Source organism: Argopecten irradians, chromosome 7 (genome assembly GCF_041381155.1).
Source record: "Argopecten irradians isolate NY chromosome 7, Ai_NY, whole genome shotgun sequence".
Lineage (NCBI taxonomy): Eukaryota > Metazoa > Mollusca > Bivalvia > Pectinida > Pectinidae > Argopecten > Argopecten irradians.
The window spans coordinates 32,427,699-32,450,388 of record NC_091140.1 but is presented as its reverse complement, the minus strand read 5'-3'; the positions used below and the strand labels follow the sequence as shown (position 1 = coordinate 32,450,388).

The 22,690-nt window shown below is 32.9% G+C and overlaps 1 protein-coding gene across 4 annotated transcripts in view; it reads left to right on the top strand.

Annotated features, from left to right (window-relative positions):
- Window positions 1–22,690, top strand: part of LOC138328180 (putative divalent cation/proton antiporter TMEM165) — a 24,530-nt gene extending 1,840 nt beyond the window's left edge. For 2 of the 4 annotated variants that reach the window (XM_069274855.1, XM_069274854.1), the window contains 7 exons: window positions 367–735; window positions 10,613–10,838; window positions 12,552–12,650; window positions 13,882–13,958; window positions 14,119–14,295; window positions 14,672–14,777; window positions 16,373–22,690. In XM_069274855.1, coding sequence (XP_069130956.1) covers window positions 583–735; window positions 10,613–10,838; window positions 12,552–12,650; window positions 13,882–13,958; window positions 14,119–14,295; window positions 14,672–14,777; window positions 16,373–16,440 — 906 coding nt within the window. In that variant the 5' untranslated portion in view covers window positions 367–582 and the 3' untranslated portion in view covers window positions 16,441–22,690. Of the gene's footprint in view, window positions 1–111; window positions 246–366; window positions 736–10,612; window positions 10,839–12,551; window positions 12,651–13,881; window positions 13,959–14,118; window positions 14,296–14,671; window positions 14,778–16,372 lie in introns of those variants that run through there. The other 2 variants (XM_069274853.1, XM_069274856.1) reach the window with 2 other exon arrangements.

The following is a 22,690-nucleotide window of genomic DNA, read 5'->3' as shown; positions in this document are numbered from 1 at the left end:
ATATTAGATATGTGTAGAAAGTTTGTACTGGTAGAAGTTTCGTAGATTGTATAAATATCGCGAAACAAAGGATTGAATGGCTTCTTTGATATTAGATTCAATCAAGTAGGCCTAGATACGTGATCGTTATCACAGCATCCACTCGTGATTGAAACCGGAAGTATGAACAGGTGGCGCTACTGACGTCTAAACGTCAACGTGTGTACCTAATGAATAATTCGAGGTGAGGTTTGTCCCTAATGTAAGTAAGTTTGTGTCTGAAATCGATATTTATTAGCTTTTAAGTTGTTTGTTATAAATATATCATACCATTCTTTTCTAATTTAAATACAAAATTACTACTAAAGTGTTGAATTTCCTTTTCAGGTGGACCAGTTTTGACACCGGCGTCTGGCGAAGTTCAACTTCAACTTGTCAAAAACCTTGGAGTTGACACCATGCATCAGAGTACTACGTAGGCCTCATGTATCAACAGATTGATAAAGTCTATTGATACCCACCTGAGCGGGAATTGTTTGTGGATAAACTGTTAACGTCAAAGTTTTATACTCTTACTTTTTCATTTGAACTGATTTTAGAACAATGGAGTTTAAAATGAGAAAGTTGAGCAGTGTGACATTGCTCTTAATATTACTTTTTGCCCTTGTACTGGAAGATGTTGTTGGTCAAGATGATAAAGGAGCAGGTGTGGGTGCGGGAGTGAAATCTTTTGGATCATCAGAATCCAAGGAAAAGGTGATTTCTTCTCAAATGTTGATGGGTTTATTAATTTGAGTTATTATTTATGATAGTGGAATTAGACTGGACTGACCAGGTAGCTCAGCGGTAGAGCCTATGGTAGTGTTCGGAGGTCCTGGGTTCGAATCCTGGTCTGGCCGCTACCTTTTCTCTGAATTTCTCCTCTCCTGTTACATATGCAATGCATGTGTAAATCAGATACATAAATTGTACTAGATAAGTGTAAAAGGAACGGGTCAGCGTGGTTTGTACATAGTGTTAAATATTGTCTCTGTCACTCAGCTGTCAGATTATGCTTTTTTGACCCAGTCAGGACGATTGTGGATTTTCACATCTGAAATATAGGTCCGATTCCTGTCGTGCACTTAACATGAATGTGTATTTCCCTGTTCATCTAGCTACATTGCCTCTCAATTAAATAACCCATGAAAGATTGTTTGTTAATATCGGGTTTAGATTATGACATCTGTTTCTCAAGAAAACTAAGGGAACTTGTACCCGAGTATGTAACGTATTCAACCCAATAAGTGCCCAGGGCGTTTGAAAAATTGAAAACATAAAAAGGTGCTTAATGAGACAAAATTATTGCAGAACCATACAAATCTATATATGGGTCTGCAATAATTTTTTTGTTAGTTTTGGTCTTATGCCTGGCAATGGGGCTTGGAACACATAGAGCGTTAAATACAGACCACCTTAATATGACCAAGTGGTTTAATATCCCAAAATTACCATTTAAAACAAAATATTAATTTGACTTGTGCATAAAGACTAGCTGCAATATTGTAGCTCAAAAGACTTTTTGACAGAAAATGGTGACGTCTTTAGAGCTACAATTGGTGCCTATTACTGCTTTGTATGTTTTGGACAAAAATAATATGTAAATGCATGTATACGCATAAAATAATTGGAAACCTACAAAAAAGTATAGAAAACTATGCCCGAGTGATTTTCGGAGGCAGTGCTCCACTAAGACACATAGGGACCAATTCGTACCCGGCCGGTACCACAGACAGGTTCAACCGGCAAAAAGTACCGGGTATCGCCTGATATTGAAACCCCTAATAAATGCATAACCTACATAGAGACTGGTCTGCAGATAGAAATTGAAGTGACATCGATTTATATCTATATGATTTATATATGGTTTTTACTGAAAAAGCTTGCTTTTCCAGTATTGCTACGGCCCGGATGACCCACTAATTTAAATGCGATTGACCTCTCATTTGCATGCGATTTTTTCTATTTTCCTCTTTCTAGAACAAATATGCTGCCATAGTGCAGTTAAACAACTTCTATGGTATTTCATTAAATAGAATAGTTTCAAACATGTCTACAAAAACTATAGCATGAACGTCTATAATTGAAAAATAGTGAGGATAATTTGCATCAGTGGTAGCGATCGGTGGCCTAATTCTCGCCAGCATTTGCATATATTTATGTAAACATCCGGTTTGGGTAACACTAAATAAAGGAATTGTCAGGATTTTGGTATGTAAGTATCTAATTGTAGTTTGATGTATACATTCATAATCTATTATATAATGACAATTTTTTAATTCATCCACACGTAAGAAAGATACAAAAGCTGTTTGTTTTTACATGTATTATATTGATAGTCATTTTGGAGAACAGGTACGTTCGTATTGTGATCATGTCATTACGATGGCCCACTGAATTTAACCAAGTCTCACTCAAACAGACGCTTGTTAACTACGTACGCATCAAGCGTCTGGGTGATCTATGCAGAAGCTAACAAACACGATAAATTCTGAGTTACGCTGGCTCCTTATCATTTCGCACGGATTGTCAACTAACGCATCCTTTCATTAACGAGGGAATATTTAATACACGGATACAGATACAATGAAATATCGTGACACTCAGCAATAGTGTAAATGGCCGAATGTAAGCAAAGACGTCATCACGCAAAGCGGACCTGTGATGTAAACTTGCAAGTCAAGAGATATTTTCCATTTAATTATCGAGCGTAATAAATACATTCTCATATCAGAAAAACACCGAAGAATATTTGAACACTGCATGTTGCAATGCATGTTGCAAGCCACTTTGCTAGTAAACTACGGAATTCTTTTCGTATTTGGAGACAGAAGCAGTGAAAATCGTAAGTTTCATTTCGTTTTGCTTCTTTGCCTATCATGCCTTATAATGGGTCGGTATATTATTATATGAACTATTTGACAGACATCGGCACATGAAGTGAACTTACAACATCATGAGTATGTGTGAATTCCTGCTAACATCCATATAATCGACGTTTTACTTTATTACTACGCAAACAAAATTGAATATCACTTTAAAATTTGAAGTAGTTTGTTGTTACAGTATATAATTAGCAGTTGACCAGATTCATTTTTTAATAAACACATGTGAATACAGAATTTCTTTAGATAAATAGAAGAATTGTAATGCTAGATTTATTGTTAAGACAATTGATATCTGGGATTTCCCGAAATTGGCGGTATGAACTTAAAACATCAATTAAACAGTCACTACATTCATATATACTTCATGTATTCATAGAATATTTATAATAACACTTACCAAAATAAAAATCAATAACCTGTGCACGTGTAATACATACATGTAAATTTACACTTGCGATCAATATTACAGTATTTGTGTTTAAAGTAAGTTTTTGCATAACAGTAAAAAAAATTGTATTTTATCAATGTGTATCAGGTATAGGAGACAAATTAAATTTTGATAATGGCTAATTAATTAAAGAATGCTTCACGCGCTGACAAAATTGTATTTTTTTTCACTATCAAAAAATGGCAGCAGACAAATTTAGTATTTTTCTTCAGTTACAAAAGTTACTTACTTTACACCATTACCGCCGTTGAAAAGTTTTGAGCTCCAATTTCACTTCATGTTTAAAAATATAAATAAAATAATTAATTGCATCCCGAAAAAATTCTGTCAAGCACTATATCCTATATGGAATAAAGTAACTGATTGCGCTTGACCCAAAGGCTGCAAAAATTAATTATTTTATATTATTTTTTTGTGTTTAATTAGACTTATGCATACACGATTAAACACTAATTATTGTTCAAATGATGAATATCATTTATACTCTGTCGGCGGTGGAGCATCTTTAACTCAAAGTACTTGTGTAACATGAGTCCAGTTTTCTTCCTTTTGTCATTGTTAGATGATTTCTGTAACTTTTTTATAACAAATTAAGAATATTGATATATATGTTAAATTTTATAATTACAGGACTCATTGGCTAGTCATCTGAAGCATGATTCATAATTGTTGAAGACTGGAGATTATCAGGATTACTTTGGAAGCAGTGAAATGATTTCTAAGGATGACTACCAGGCATATATTAAACTAGCTGCGACAGCATACATGTAGCTCTGGAAAACAAGCATATGGGTTTGGCGCTTCTCATTCGCATTGTTTCGTAATTTGCCAATTAAAACACCAAAAATACAAAAAAGTAAATCAGTATATTTGCAACTTTGGAAATGAGTTGTCACCATTTGACTAATACTGCCGATTGTTATTAATCTGTGGGATGATAGAAGGTGTTTAAACTTTTTAACTTCACAGACTGACTCACATGTTAGTCTTTCTTCGTTTTGTTGTAAAATTCATACAAACAAAAATAATTTTCTTGGCTTGAATGAAACACACTATATATGTTCTGACAGACGGTCATTATCAGAACTACAATTCTGTCCCATTGACTGTAAATGTTGCAAAACATCAAGTGTTTTCAAACGAGGGAATATTTAATACAACGGATACAGATACAATGAAATATCGTTCGTGACACTCAGCAATAGTGTAAAACGGCCGAATGTAAACAAAGACGTCATCACGCAAAGCGGACCTGTGATGTAAACTTGCAAGTCAAGAGATATTTTCCATTTAATTATCGAGCGTAATAAATACATTCTCATATCAGAAAAACACCGAAGAATATTTGAACACTGCATGTTGCAAGCCACCTTGCTAGTAAACTTCGGAATTCTTTTCGTATTTGGAGACAGAAGCAGTGAAAATCGTAAGTTTCATTTCGTTTTGCTTCTTTGCCTATCACGCCTATGGGTCGGTATATTATAATTATATGAACTATTTGACAGACATCGGCACATTAAGTGAACTTACAACATCATGAGTATGTGTGAATTCCTGCTAACATCCATATAATCGACGTTTTATTTTATTACAACGCAACAAAATTGAATATCACTTTAAATTTGAAGTAGTTTGTTGTTATAATTAGCAGTTGACAAGATTCATTTTTGGTATTATTTTCTAATGCGATGACATCAAATTTAATATTAATGCATAGAGTCAATTTACCAGATTGTCAATATGTCTATAAACATCACAAAGCATGTGTTTATTTGTAGGCAAAACAATGCATGATATAGATCCATACACAATACGTACATATGTGTGTAATACACATGTGAATACAGAATTTCTTTAGATAAATAGAAGAATTGTAATGCTAGATTTATTTAAGACAATTAATATCTGGGATTTCGAAATTGGCGGTATGAACTTAAAACATCGATTAAACAGTCACTACATATATAACTTCATGGATTCAGAGAATTTATAATAACACTTACCAAAATAAACAATAACCTGTGCACTGTAATACATGGTAAAATTTACACTTGCTCAATATTACAGTATTTGGTTTAAAGTAATTTTTGCTAACAGTAAAAAAAACATTGTATTTTATCAATGTGTATCAGGTATAGGAGACAAATTAATTATGATGCTAATATATTAAAGATGCTTCACCGCTGACAAATGGTATTTTTTCACTATCAAAAATGGCAGCAGACAATTTAGTATTTTTCTTCAGTTACAAAAGTTACTTACTTTACACCATTACCGCCGTTGAAAAGTTTGAGCTCCAATTTCACTTCAAGTTAAAAATATAAATAAAATAATTAATTGCATCCCGAAAAAATTCTGTAGCACTATATCCTATATGGAATAAAGTACTGATTGCGCTTGACCCAAAGGCAAAATTAATTATTTTATATTATTTTTTGTGTTAATTAGACTTATGCATACACGATTAAACACTAATTATTGTTCAAATGATGAATATCATTTATACTCTGTCGGCGGTGGAGCATCTTTAACTCAAAGTACTTGTGTACATGAGTCCAGTTTCTTCCTTTTGTCATTGTTAGATGATTTCTGTAACTTTTTTATAACAAATTAAGAATATTGATATATATGTTAAATTTTATAATTACAGGACTCATTGGCTAGTCATCTGAAGCAGATTCATAATTGTTGAAGACTGGAGATTATCAGGATTACTTTGGAAGCAGTGAAATGATTCTAAGGATGACTACCAGGCATATATTAAACTAGCTGCGACAGCATACATGTAGCTCTGGACAACAAGCATATGGATTGGCGCTTCTCATTCGCATTGTTTCGTAATGCCAATTAAAACACAAAAATACAAAAAAGTAAATCCAGTATATTTGCAACTTTTGCAAAGAGTTGTCACCATTTGACATACTGCCGATTGTTATTAATCTGTGGAGAGATAGAAGGTGTTTAAACTTTTAACTTCACAGACTGACTCACATGTTAGTCTTTCTGTTTTGTTGTAAAATTCATACAAACAAAAATAATTTTCTTGGCTTGAATGAAACACACTATATATGTTCTGACAGACGGTCATTATCAGAACTACAATTCTGTCCCATTGACTGTAATGTTGCAAAACATCAAGTGATGACAATTAGCGAGTGTCGAGTAACTTTGCATTTAGATATATATAGAAATATCCTACATTTATAATATAAACTGATAATTTATTTACCCATCATCACGCCTGAGTTATCATTACTACAATGTATATTTCAATGTTTCACATCTGTGACACGGCCATATAAGTACATTGTATATGGAATGACATTCATTTATTTGCTACAACAGAAACATATTAAACAGTTTACTTGTTGACTTTGTGCAGTGTGTTCACAAAAATGACACAAAGTTTAACGCTTCTGGTGACATAGCCCATTAGTTGTTCCATTTAGTTGATGCCTCTATCAAATGTTTTTACAACTGTTTCTGATCTTGTTACCAATATATGTACAAACAGTTGTAAGTAATGTGACATTAACAACAAGTTGCCAATAATGTGTGATTACATGTACGTTAATTTCATATTCTTAACATAATTAAATGGGAAAAAAACCTTTAAAACATAACAAAAAAAGTATTTATTTTAGTACATAAACATAACAAGAGATCCCAGAGGGATCTTGGCGCCCACCAAAGAATGATCTATGTCTGACCAACAGAAATGAGGGATCTTTTCCCTGCTTTTCAAACTTTTACTACATACTATATATGAAACCTTGAGAAAGATCCTTTCAGTACTTTCTGAGATAATGTAGCAGTAACAAACTTCAATTATCAAAATTTCAAGATGGCTACCTGTCGATCATCTTGCTGGACCGATCTGTCCCAAAATGCATTATGTCCACTGATCATCAACATCGTAGGGGAACGAAAAACATAATGAAATGTTCACCAGTAACAGAATTCCTTCTATACTTTAAAAACTTGTCTATGAATGTGTGTTAACAAACTTTTCAAAACTATCAATTGTTCAAGATTTAAAAAAATATCTTTCCTTCAAAATGTCAGTTGAAGCATCTGTCTGCTGAAAATGATTAATTATTCTTTACATCCTATGCGCCTAGGAGAACCATATCAGGTTTAATAATTTTTAATGCCTTTTTAAAGATACCAAATTCTGAAGGATTGATCATTCTGATGAAATTTTATAAAATGGTAACTCATTGGCTGTTGTCATGACCCAAAGTAGCATAATAAATTCATTTGTTTTTAATGGAGATTATCAGGTTACCCAAATTTTTCATAACAAATGACACACTAAGGGACCTGACTATACATATATTATAAATTACTAAATTAAGATACATGTAGCACCATGGTCATCAAGTCATTGAATTGGGTATTCAAACTTTGCATTGTTACTATCAAGAATAATGCCAATTAATTTGGAAGTCAAAAATACAATAAAGTAATCACTTAAAAACTCGGAGTAGTATTGCTACAAGGACAAACAAGTAATGTCATAACATTTATACAAAGACTCCACTTATTGCCTTTACTCATTTTGGAAAATAGAAGGGTAAAAACTTTAACAAAATAAAAGCTTAATCCGTAGACATAACTAAAATTTAGTCATGCAGTCACCATATTGAATTCAAACGCAATTTGTCACAAATAATGTTGATGTAAAATAGTACATTTTCAATTGCATTTTTATTTAATTCTTCCAAACAGTGTAATAAATTTTGCAAAAAAAAATTGATCAGATTACTACAAAAATTCTAGACTTTCATTTAGAAAGTCAGTAACAAACTTATGGAAATATAAAAATCAAGAAGTTTTTCTAATTTAATCATTGCATTATCTGAATATTTATAACAAGATTCTATAGATACAATTTGGTCCCAATGTGTTGGCACATTTAATGATTGCACATCTGTGGAATACTAGTATGTTATCTTTACATGTTTTTTGTATATTGAACATGAAATTCATAACATTTGAAATACAACATCACTTTAAACATTTGCAACAGTTTTACAAATTGACTTTGTGCAATTGTTCGACCAAAATGGACATTTAAATTTTGCATAAAACAATAAATTAATGCATATTACGCCATGCAGTGTGTTCACCATTTAGTTGGAAGGCCTCTAGGGGAATCCTACATGTTGATTGAAAATGCTTGTTATCCTGTTTCTGATCTGATATTGTACCAATACATGAATCTGATAAACATGTTATCAACATTGTAAGTAATGTGACATTAACAAAACAAGTTGCCAATAATGTCAAGGATTACAATGTACGTTAATTTCATATTCCTTAATCAATAATTAACTTGGGGGGAAAAAAACCTTTAAAACATAACAAACACAGTTTTATTTTAGTTTTAGTAACAGTAACATATAAAAAACCGGAGATGGATCAATTGATTTACTAGGTCAAGGGGGAGTAGAAGAGAGAGTAACTTGTACATGACAATTTTCAAAATTGGAATAGAGCGTACCACGAAATTCCGGCCCAACACAGCACACGCCTCCGGAAAATTTTGTATTATGGGCCGCGTTCCGGGGTTATGCTTAGGCTGGGATCGAACGGTTTGTGTCCAGATTCAGATTATCGTGGGAGCAGGGGTCCAATGTTACATGTCAATGTTTACAACAGTATCTGCCACTGCATTTTTGATGAATGGTTGCGTTGTAATTGGCTTGTTCACAGACATCTCTGTGTCCCATTTCTATGCAATTATATAGAGGACTCAGTTCCTCATTAATATGATCTAACTTAAGAATAATGAATTTTCTTCCAATATAGCTAGCAAAAAGTATCGAGAAAATGCTATTTACCTTAATAATATGCCCCGTCTGAATCATTGTGTGTATCAAAGAAGAGCGAAACTAGAAATAAAATAATTGTATTTGTGATGTATATTTCATGTTTGCTAGTAAAGGTATTTTTTGAATTTATAAAACATAATTCAACAACAATTCAGTTTTGATTATTGAACATGCACAAGAGTAAACCCTATTCTCTTTATTTAAGAAATGAAAATTTGCACCCTTGATTTTTTTGTCTATTTCATTTACTTCTCTTGGAAATTTATCTAATTTAATGTGACCACGTCCTTTGCCCCATTCACTACTGTAATAGATCTAGATACACATGTTGATCGGAAAGAGAAGAAAGAAAGTACTTGGAAATATTTTATATGCGCACTTGCCACTTATGTCTCACTTATAAATGATCCGGCCTTGGTGCGTAAATACAACGATTTGCAAAGAATTTAATCCATGAAACTTTTTGTTAAAATGTACCAAATCAAGGGAATTATTACATGTGTCCAGATCCATTCTTTTCTTCTTTAATGGAGTATTCAGAGTTCTCTAATGTTTTCCCTATGTGTTGGTCATTTTACTGCATAGATGGTCATGTTAGCTTGTTAGGTTCTCTCCATGGACTTTGTCCTCAAATTTGTTTCACAATTATCAAATAATCTTAACTACCTCATATTTTTTTTTCTTAGATATTAGATGTAGTGTATTCAGTACAATATTATATTCTCAAACATTAGTGAAAAAGTTTACATTGACACTGGACTGATAGACTTAAATGTATTTGTTCGTTTGAAAAACTGTTTCTCTGAATTCAAGATTAGGTTCAAATTGTTTTTAAGATCTAAAAGAAATTTTCCTGAGAGTTTCTTTAAAAATCTTCTCATATTTTTTAGATTCATCTTTTGATTTGTGGAGGAATAGTTGTCTGCAATCTCAACAATTATATTCCAAAATTAATTTAAATGAATACTTGTATATGTTTAATGATCATAAACCCACTTGATAATGACATGGACTTGCAAGAAAATACACACCCTAAAATGTTACTAATGAACATATTTGCCTTCTTTGAACTAAAATTTTGTTACATCAATGCTTTTTCTTCAGTTCAGTTCTTATGCATGAAGACTCAAAAGGGTTGTTTTTTATGTTTATTCATGGCAGAGGGTATTTTAACAGAATGAACAATTAAAAGAACCCTTTTGGAGTTGTTGTCTTCAGACTTCAATTGGAAGAAAATTCACAATTATTATATGTATATGATTTTTTTCAGTGGACTTATCTTTATCTATTATGATGGAGTTATATATATGCTTTAAAAAATACTAGAATATAAAAAAAAAAAAACATATTTTTGAAAGACACTATTATTTGACTGCAAGTTCATGTAATTAATCCTATGCTGTACTTCAATATTTTTACAGGTTGATAATGACAGTTCTGACGAAGGATCATTGCTTAACACCTTAAGGAAAGCCCAAGGAAATGTAGGATTCATCCACGCATTTGTGGCATCACTTTCTGTTATCATTGTCTCAGAACTTGGAGATAAGACATTCTTTATCGCAGCAATTATGGCTATGCGACATTCTAGAGTGACTGTCTTTTCTGGTGCCATCGGAGCGTTAGGACTTATGACAGTTTTGTCTGGTAAGACAAATATGTACAAAGGCCACCTATACAAATTTAGATGTTTTTGATCAAGATTCAGGTCAATTAACAATTTCTGTGTATTGTATACTGTGTAGAGGTGTAACAATTCACTGATGCATCGATGTGTTGCATCGCTTTGTGGTGCATTGATACATCGTGTGCAATTTATTAGTATTGCAATACCAAAAATTAAAAATTGAACACTGGATGATCTCCCTTTGTCAATGTCAGCCGAAAGTTTGTTAGTAACAAAATGACGGAATCCCACAAGGATCAAAACACTAAACTTGTGTCAGCGCCTGTGGCCTATGAGGCTGCTTGCTGGTCTTATTTCAAGTTTCCGTCGACTAAATCTAGTGATGGAACGTGCACATGGGAAATGAATAAAAGTTGCATCTTTTGTTATGAGTGTAAGCAAAAGCTAAAATATTCCGGAAATACAACAAACCTAACAACACATTTACCACCGACTACACCACAACATTCAAAGTGTCTCAAAATATTGAGATACATAATATATCGTGAACCCTGTATCATCAGACATGTTAACCCTACCGATTCAGGCGGAAGTCTACCGCTTTTGAGGCTGATGTTCTGCCTACCGCTTTAATATCCTAATATTCCAATTTCTGCAAAACATCTTCTTAATTTTTTTTCTTCCGATTTCTGAAATTTTTGTAGTCAGTTGGGGCTGCCATGGCGGCTTCAAAATGCATACCAGACAGAGTAGGGGGACTGGCTTGATAATTAAGTTAACAAAGGAGATGTGAACACTCCATGACCAACACCCACTGGTGCTAATTAGCAGCCTGGGGCTAGTTCCACCTTGGCTTGGTGGTGTCACTTATTTCATGTGTCTGTGTAACGATGTGTATTACGTAGGCCTACCGTAAGGAAACAAACATCTGGCCTTTCAATCAATTTTGTGCTTAAAACAAGTAAGCATCATTTCAAAAACAAACACTACTTATATTTGAAATTAATTACTCACGTTTTTAATGTAAAATAGGCGTATAGTGTGTGCTGAAAGTCATAGGCCTAAGCAGTGCAATCGTAATGGCCGCCATTTTGGAATGGGGTGATTTTAATAGAGGAGCCGATTTGGTAAAAAAAATCAGGATTTTACTAAAAAAATTAAAAAAAAATTTTTTGCAGGGGGATTATTTCTCTAGAACATTCGTGTAAATTTTAGAAACAAATATTTGTATTTTTTCTGGCATAAATCAAAAGAGAATGAGTCCAGTATGTATAAAAAAAAAGTGAAAAAAAGTAGAACAAAATGTATATTTAAAAAAGATGATAAATAGCATTTAAATAAAAGTATACAATATATTTATTGGCATCTTTTTTTCATCTTCTAAATGTAATGTATTAATTAACATTAAAAATGCAAAATGAGCAACCAATTAAGGCCTATGGTACTTTTGTAATTATTTTTGCCTCTGCACGCCGCGAAAAATGCTGTGTGCACTACCGCACAAAAAATACCTCTTTTTGGTCATTAACTGTCTGTCCTAAATCAGCACTAATACTGTGTCCTACACACATATACTAAGTGACTTTCCATGAATTTTGGAGCACATAAACTTCAAGGTTTTTATAAATTTATGACATTTTATATTTTCATTATAAGGAAAGGATGTTTAATATTTATCACAATCTGTTATTTGTACATTTTGTATAATTTACTATATTATTTTTTTGTTCCAGCTGTCCTTGGGTATGCCACAACTATCATTCCAAAATATGTTACCCACTATGCATCATCAATATTGTTTGCTGTATTTGGAATCAAAATGCTTAAAGAAGGTAAATATCAAAAATTGATATTACAAAAGTATTCATGGTGAAAATTATCATTTTGACAGCACCTGTCTTCTAGCCATGCTACTGTCAATATTTATTTGTCTTCTATCTGTGATATTCAATATCTTTCTGTCAACTATTACAATATTATCCACAAACTGAAGTACTGGTTATTCAATTTTATCAAGATGTATTTGAAAGACAGTATATTGAAACATATTTTAAGACATATTTAGCGATACAAACTGTGTACGTATAAAAGCATTGTCCATCTTTCATGTCCAAACTTTTCCCTCCCATCCTGTTGATTGTATCAAATCACAATTCTTTTGCCGCAATACTATGTTTGATATAAGTTATAATAACTGCATTTTGATACAATACAATATAATACTAGATTTTTCAGTTGCTTGAAATATAAATATGGTAAATGATATGGCACTTGAATGGATCGATATCACAAAAATTGATGACATCATCAGAACCCATCATATATATTTTAAACAGAATCTATGAAAATAGAATGTATCATACAGAAACATATCCTGAAACATATTATGTGATACAAACTTTGTTAAGCAAAACATTGTTGCAGCCCTATATGATAGCATGTTCCCTCTTTCCCCTCCCATCCCATCCTCGATACTCCAGGGGTTCCAATCACTTATGATCTCTACACCCCTGGACTATCTCTTAGTAAAATTGGAGGCAGCTAGGTGGAAAACATCTAAACCAATCACAGACCTGCAAAGATTTCCTTTGAAGACTATAGAGAGAGCAACACCCAACATCAAAGCCACACAGTCAACCACAGTGTACCGTTATACGGCTATTTTGATATACATCAAACGACTAAATTACCTGTCCTGTTCTGTTGCCTCCAGTTTTAATATGAAACAGTCCAGGGGTGTAGAGATCTTAAGAGATCAAAACCCTTGGAGTCTCGAGGATGCTCCCATCCTTTCGATCCTATCTTAAATACTTGATCGATATGATATCTGACTCCATCAGGAATCCAAGATGGCTAACACATGTATCCTAATGCATAATTTGATGACTTAAGATTATTTAAAAATAAATTTCAAAGATAATGCTTTAGTCATAGATTTCATTTTGATAATGTACCGGTATTATTAAATTTCTTCACAAGAAGACAATTTACATTTCTATTGATTCCTTTAAACCTACATTGCAGTATTGAACCCTGTTAAAATTTATTATTTTATTTTCCAAGGATATGAAATGTCTCCCGATGAAGGGCAACATGAATATGAAGAGGTACAAGCAGATCTCAAGAAACGAGATGACGAGGTAGGTAAACTAAAGTCACAGTAGTTGATCAAGAGGTGAGATCGGAAATTACTGCTATCACAAAGTGACACAAATCAAATATTTTTTTCAGTCTCCAAAAACACTCACCAAAATCTAGATTGATAAATAAAGTGTAAAACCTGTTTCTGTTTGGTTACAGCGTCTAAAGCAGAGTTCTGGAATACAGGATATAGAGACTGGAATTATCCGAACACCGGGACGAAATTTGTGCTATGGATTATTAGGAACCATTTTTCTCCAAGCTTTTACATTAACATTTTTGGCTGAATGGGGAGATCGGTCTCAAATTGCTACCATCATTTTAGGAGCGAGAGAGGTAAGTAAAGTATTCAGAGTTGTCTTCATTAGTGGCCCAAAAATATATTGTTGCACAGAAAATGACGTTACACACCATAACATTATGTAAAGAGAAAAAATACAGGTATGTACATTTATAAGGCCAAAACAAATATCTCTGTTATGTGTTTCCCAACCGATCCTAATTTTTTACCTCCGACCCTAAATTTTTTTCCACCATCTTTCTACGAAAAAAAATTAAAAGTCACAATTTAGACCACAGACTCTGGTTTTGGCTAAGAAAAAAAAAAAAATCTCGACCCTATTTTTGTGCCTGTAAACTTCAAATATGTCTCATTTTAATGGTTCTCAAAATTTGTCTCATTTCAATTTTATATCACATTTTTATTTTACAGAATGTATTAGGAGTCATAATTGGAGGTATCTTGGGCCACGCACTGTGTACAGGTTTAGCTGTGTTAGGAGGGAGGATAGTAGCTCAGAAAATATCTGTCCGTACAGGTAAGTTATACAACTATTGTAGCTCAGAAAATATCAGTCCGCACAGGTAAGTTATAGAACTATTGTAGCTCAGAAAATATCAGTCCGCACAGGTAAGTTACAGAACTATTGTAGCTCAGAAAATATCAGTCCGAACAGGTAAGTTATACAACTATTGTAGCTCAGAAAATATCAGTCCGCACAGGTAAGTTACAGAACTATTGTAGCTCAGAAAATATCAGTCCGAACAGGTAAGTGATAGAATTATATATAGTAGCTCAGAAAATATCAGTCTATACAGGTAAGTGATAGAACTATATAGAGTAGCTCAGAAAATATCGGTCCGTACAGGTAAGTGATAGAACTATATATACCTGGAAGTAGCTCAGAAAATATCAGTCCGAACAGGTAAGTTATACAACTATTGTAGCTCAAAAAATATCAGTCTGTACAGGTAAGTGATAGAACTATATATAGTAGCTCAGAAAATATCAGTCCATACAGGTAAGTTATACAACTATTGTAGCTCAGAAAATATCAGTCCGTACAGGTAAGTGATAGAACTATATATAGTAGCTCAGAAAATATCAGTTCATACATGTAAGTTATAGAACTATTGTAGCTCAGAAAATATCAGTCTATACAGGTAAGTTATAGAATTATTGTAGCTCAAAAATATCAGTCTGTACAGGTAAGTGATAGAACTATATATAGTAGCTCAGAAAATATCAGTCCATACAGGTAAGTTATAGAACTATATATAGTAGCTCAGCAGAAAATATCAGTCCGTACAGGTAAGTTATAGAAATATTGTAGCTCAGAAAATATCGTCCTACAGGTAAGTATAGAACTAAACTAGTCAAAATATATCCTACGTAGTAGCTCAGAAAATATCGTCCGAACAGGTAAGATATAGAAATATTGTAGCTCAGAAAATATCGGTCCGTACAGGTAAGGGATAGAACTATATATACCTAGTAGTAGCTCAGAAAATATCGGTCCGAACAGGTAAGTGATAGAACTATATTTACCTGGTAGTAGCTCAGAAAATATCAGTCCGTACAGGTAAATTATAGAACTATTGTAGCTCAGAAAATATCAGTCTGTACAGGTAAGTGATAGAACTATATATAGTAGCTCAGAAAATATCAGTCCGTACAGGTAAGTTATAGAACTATTGTAGCTCAGAAAATATCAGTCTATACAGGTAAATGATAGAACTAAATATAGTAAATCAGAAAATATCAGTCCGTACAGGTAAGTTGTAGAACTATTGTAGCTCAGAAAATATCAGTCTATACAAGTAAGTGATAGAACTAAATATAGTAGATCAGAAAATTTCATATAGTGATAGAACTAGATTAGCTCAGTAATAGAAATTTACTGCAATACACAACATTGAAATTGATACCAAAATGTACAGATGCACTCTCGCTGGAAAAAATCTCTTTCTAGAACATTTTGTAATAAAAGCCATGTTAATGGAGCATGTGCAAAATATCTGTGTACAGTAGAGAGCCTAGTAATATCATTACATTAGTATCAAGTATCATTAGATGAAATATGTTGTAGAAGTAAATGACATGACTAATGATATTGTTTGTGTTTATTTTCAGTGACCTTGACTGGAGGTGTAGTATTCCTTGTGTTTGCTCTGTCAGCTTTTGCCGTGGGACCCTACTGACGGAGGAACAGATTTTCTACTAGGACTTTGTAACTAATAGAGATTTTTTTTATTTATTTTTATAATGGTGCACTGTACTTGTTGGCGACGAGAAAATGTGATAAGAAAATACTCTTTTGGTGATGATGTGAAAACTAATGCAAATACCTCTTTCATTTTTGATTTTGTTATTTCATGAACAACAATTGAAATAATTTCCTAAGAATTGACTAAGAATTCTTTTAACCTAAATTAATATGGAGTCAAGTATTGAGTCAAGATAACAAATGCAATTCTACTAATTTAATCAAACAACCTCTTATTTTTATTTTTTTTAAATTTTTTTTTTATTTAGAAAATATATCAATTTGAGAGAAATTAACTTGCTGTCTTAACACCGAGCCATCCTAATGATTGGCAACTCTGCTTAAGGGCAGATAACTCTTGCTCACAAGAGCAGATAACTTGGAAGAGGCTTGACTGCTTGATAAATTTGATGATGTAAGAATTATTTGGTTATGTGATTTTAGGTATGGTCTTGATCAAGTATTTTTGAAATTTAAAGAAAATCTACTGGTAAAATGATTGTGAAAAGTCAGACATTGAGTTTGCCCATATGTACTTAGCAGTGAAATAAAACTGTAAAGTTGTTTTGAGGTATCTAGAGAGTATAAACTGTTTGATGATACACAATAGTGTATTAAACTGAATTGTTTTGTATTGTGATATACCATAACTGAGCTTGATACTTGTAAATGTTTAATTTTTACAAACTAACCTGTCCCATTCCCTCCAGTATTCCTTTGTTATTCAATCTCATACGGATATCTTTTACAACTTATTCCTAGAATTTGAATAAGTGTTAAAGTGAGAGTAACCTGATACTGTTGGCATCTTTCTTAGATTTGTTTTTTAATCCAAATCCGACATTAGTAACTTTTGACTGATGAAATCTCAAGTACTTGATCAAAGTGAAAGCTGAGTTTTTCCAAATTCATTAACTGGTAAATCAAATATATTCATCCATATACAATGTTAAGAAACATCTTTGGGGATATTACATCTATTTATATAATGAGCCTTAGTTTTGAATATCATGTATGAATTAATTAATACTGGAGGGGATGGGACTTTGAAGGAATTATATGTCAGTGAGTGCTTTTATGATAATTTAAGTGACTGGTGAATTTCATCACTACCGGTGTACATAAAAGATGTTTGTATTTATTTAAACATTCTCCACATTTATGTATTTCTGTGACATAAAGCCCAGGTATATATACTAGTGTACAAGGTTGTTTTCAGTAACAAAGTAAAACCATACCAATCATTATCTTTTTTCATTCATTGTGACAAAGATGTGTCTCGTATACATATGTGTGCACAAATTCAGTACCATGAGTTCCACTTATAACAGATTTAATTGTTTGTGTATGATCACAGCTTATGTATGTACTGGCTTATCTTGTATACCAGAGCAGGTGACTGCTATCTGACAGATTTCGCAAGTGTTACCTTATTTCTAGCTATAGTGTTACTTAATACTTATACATGTATATATGGATGGTCTTATATCACTGAATTTAGAACATTAAATTGTAAAAATAACAAAACATTCTGGACAAGAATGGTTCAAGTTCCCAGTCTTAAACATTCCCCTATGTCAGTAAAATGTATTGAAGTCAGTATTACATATTAATCATATCAATTATGTATGGTTGACTTCAAATCATGCTGGCTATGAAAGACAATGCATACCAGTAGCTGCTTTGCTTCATTTTTAGCCCACCATCATCAGATGGTGGGCTATTCAAATCACTTTTCATCCGTGGTCCGTGGTCCATCTGTCCGTCCGCCCTTTAACAATTCTTGTTACTGACTTTCTCAGAAAGTATTGAAGGAATCTCTCTCAAATTCCATATGTAGGTTCCCCTTAGCCCCTAGTTGTGCATAATGCATTTTGGGACTGACCGGTCAACAAGATGGCCGACAGCTTGCCATCTTGGATTTAGATAATTTAAGTTTGTTATCGCTATTTCTCAGAAAGTAATGAAGGGATCAACAAATGTCACATGTAAGTTCCCCTAGGGCCCTAGTTGTGCATACTGCGTTTTGGGACTTATCGGTCAACAAGATGGCCACCTGGCAGCCATCTTTGATTTTGATAGTTACCGATATTTGTCAGAAATTACTGAATGGATATCTCAAATTCCATGCATAGGTTCCCCTTGGGCTCTAGTTGTGCATAGTACCTTTGGGACTAATCGATCAACAAGATGGCCAACTGGCTACCATCTTGGATTTCATCACTGTTTCTCAGAAAGAAATGAAGCGATTTGTCTTAAATTTCATATGTAATATGCTTGAAAAAGTTTGAAAAGCAGGCAAAAGATCCCTCTTTCCATTGTCAGACATAGATCATTCTTTGATGGGCGCCAAGATCCCTCTGGGATCTCTTGTTGTTCATGTAGTGTACTGTTAAAAGCATATGAAATGTTTGAAACAATGAAATCATTAGCCAAAAGAATGACAACCATAGTCAAAAGTTCATCTTCTCTCTAAAGAGACAATACAATCTAAGAGAACACTAAAATTTGTACATAAATCAGGTAAAAACTACTTCTAATGGTTATTAGATCAGTTGGTTTTACTTTGAAATGCTAGAAAAGCCCATGGTGGTTAAAAGCATGTGAAACTTTCAAACTCGCTCGCTGTCCGCCATTACACGTTGTGGTCGAACATCTTGAATGCTGAACCCTGTCCCTTGCTCATAGAGTAATGCTCAAATCTCTCTGACAGTAGAGGTTTACTTTATTAGGTGAATTGTCTTGCCCAAAAATAATTTTATTACTTCCCAGTGGTTATGTAGTTCATTTATTTTACGTGCATGACTTTGGCTCGGGTATGGGTACAGAGTACAAACTGTACCTGCTTAATCGTATTGATCAACGATTTGTAATTACAGCGGTATCAATTGAAATACTTAACAATGACGCGGAATTTGTCAATATATTGTGTTAAATATTTCATAAGAAATGTAGAACAATACATTTCTGCCATACTTTGCTTATTTAGTTAGGTAAAAGAATTAGCCTGAGTGAATTGTCCCTTTAAAAAAAGAGTGACAGTCTATCACATATGATTGCATTATCAAAGATAAAGTCATTTTCAGCTTTTAACTTCATATTCTGTTGATGTGTCTGTTTTGTTTTGAAAGGTGTTTTTTTTTTCGTTAAGCATTGATGGTGAAAGTTTGGATTATCATGAATGGACTATTTGTGCTAGTTATGAGCAGAAGAGTGTGTCTGTAAGTTTGCTAGATTTGATATGTGAGGTAGTTTTGTTAGTTTTAAGTTTTAGCAGTTATTTGAAGATTGTTCCAAACTTGCATTTTGTTGATGAAATGATGAATAGCTAGGTCATGTAGATGTGATATGTAAAGTTAAAACCCTTAAATCAGAATTATAGCTCTGTTACCCTAAATAGCTAGGGTCAATCTGATGGCAGAGTTACATTGTACAATCAAACCTGCCTGAACAACCATCTCTGTATAAAGACCACCTTCTTAATAAGACCACTTTTTCTGGGGTCCCAAATGGCCATTTATAACACAATTTGACATGTATAAAGAGCACCTAGCAATAAAGACTACTTCACCCTCGGAGAATCTTTATTCCGTCTTTGTATATTACAGAGTTAGCACCCTTGCTGGTAGGTATCAATTGTAACGTAATTATTTTGTGAGCGTAATTCAAGTCATTTTATAAAAAAAAGTTTGACATTATACTCAAAAACAACATGACATCACAATCAATACCTTACCTGCAAGGGTAGATAACTCTGTAATATCCAAATACAGAATAGACAGGTTTGAATGTATTAGACAAACAAATTATCAGGGCCAAGTTGTTCAAAAGGTGATTAGGCTAATCAGAGTGTAACAAATATTTCCAATAAAGATAAAGTTATTTCTGGTAATACAGATTTTGCACATTTTTATATGGTTTTTAAGAATTCCATTCTTTTAATAATTGCAGATTTTAATAAGATGTAATCACAAATTATAGAGCAACTGGAAAATAGAAATTTCACTAATCATGTGATTAAGCTAATCATCCTTTGAACAACCAGGCACAGGTTTCTATTATTATGTTCAACATCTGTATTTATAATCATACCACTTGTAATGAATTATTGATGTCGTTAATTCATTTTCGTTGTGCCAGTTAACAAATTACAATTTACCACAGTAACTAGTCTCCCCTTGCCATATACCAGTACCAGGTGTGTTGATAGAGGTCATATAGTAGCCTTAATAGCCTATTATGACATCATGATATTATATATTGCATTTCAGACGTTTCATAGTTTCAATTGTGGTGTCACAATGGAGACCAAGAACACAAAACCAGAAATGAAAGTAAAATTACTAAATCTGCCAGTGAGACAATTGCTTTAATGCAAATTCTGTAATTCAATTCCTAACTAACTTATTTTATAAATATTTTGAATATTGTGGTGCTTACTTCCCATGGAATACAATAGATGGTAGTTATATTTTGTTGTTGATGTAGCATTAGTCTTTAGGAAGGTTTGCAAGGAAGATATGGAAGGTATTAAAACAAGGGAGCTAACTCGCTAAGATTTGTAATTTATACAAATGTATGTACCTGTAGGTTTTTGCCTGGATTGAGATCAAATATTAATATTATCATTGTGATGTACATGCTGGTATACTTAAGCCTCTTATCCTGATTATGATGCAGATATGACCACTATTAGGCCAACAAAAAAAACATGTCTATTTAGGGTTACATTGGCAAAAAAAATAGGGTCGGTGGGTCAGGAGGATTTTTTTTTTCTTTTTCTTCTTTTTTATTGTGTCTTTCACTGAAATCCAGACTTTTTTTTTTTTAAATCGTAAAAAAGTGGGGGGGGGGGGGGATTAGAGTCTGGGGTAAAAAAAATTAGGGTCAGTCTGGTAACCCTAAACAGGCATATTATTTTTTGTTGGCTTTATCGCTTTTTTAATCAACTTTTATTTGTATCGTGGTCTTCAGGCCTCAATTTCTCGAAATAGTTTTAACTTAATTTGTTTTACATAAGCTACATAAAGAGAAAAACTTCAGTTTTTACTGAAGTCTGCACTTTTGTTTGGAGAAATTGGGGCCTGATCTTCAAAGAGAGATATAGTTTACAGAGGAAAAGCACTGATTTAGGCAAATACAGGTACACATATTATTCATGTGAAAAATGGTGTGATTTTCATATATATGGATGAAAGTGTTTGATTATGAAAGTTAACTAAAGAAGTTATGGAAACAATCATCTTATCTTGAGTTTTGTTATAAAGCAAGACATTTATGGTGAAACTTTTATCAAAACTGAATATGATGAAGTGAGCTTGAAGTAAGAATGCAAGATTTTTGTAATCATAACATAGTAGTTACTGAACGGAAATTTATATCAGTCAATACCCATACTTGAGGAATAGACGTAGATAGCTAGGAAACTAGTGCTAAGGCATATGTCTCACATTTAAAAAAATGTTACAGGGAAGAAAAAAGAGATCTCTTGAAGAAGGAAAAAAAATTGTTTTCTAGTCACAATTTGTTTTGGGCAGGAAACAGTTTAACTCAATTCACACATCAATGGAAAGTCTCATATTATGTCAGTTAAAACTTAATGTCTATTGTTAAATTCTGTTTGTGATTCTGTGTGTAAGCCCAAAACAGTGACAGCACTAATTTGAATATGTATGTATACTTGCTGTCATAGAGCTGGACTCCAATGGGCTTCAATTTATAATCGGAAGTAATATACAAGTAATCATTTATATGTATGGGGAGGTTACTGTACGTCTACATGCTCTGTGGTAGAAGGATGTGCTATAACATACATGTTTGTGTGTAAACAAGATGGATGAGCAATTGATTGTCACTGAGTTTTATTATGTCCTATTCCATCATTGCAGATGATCAAGGGCAGATAACTCTTCAATGTGTAAAGATATAATACCTATATAATTGATACATTTCATACATAAATGTACCTACAACATGACATAAATATATTTGTTTGCTTGTTGATGTTATTGGTTCACCTGGCCAGCTAAAATATTAACACAACACAAGAGTGTTTGATGTTAGATTTTCAACAAAATGCCATATGGTACGAGAGAACAAAAATCACATCATTGCGATTCATGTTTTGTAAACATTTAAATGAAGGCAGTTTGAACTAAAATAAATGTATTAATAAATACAAACTT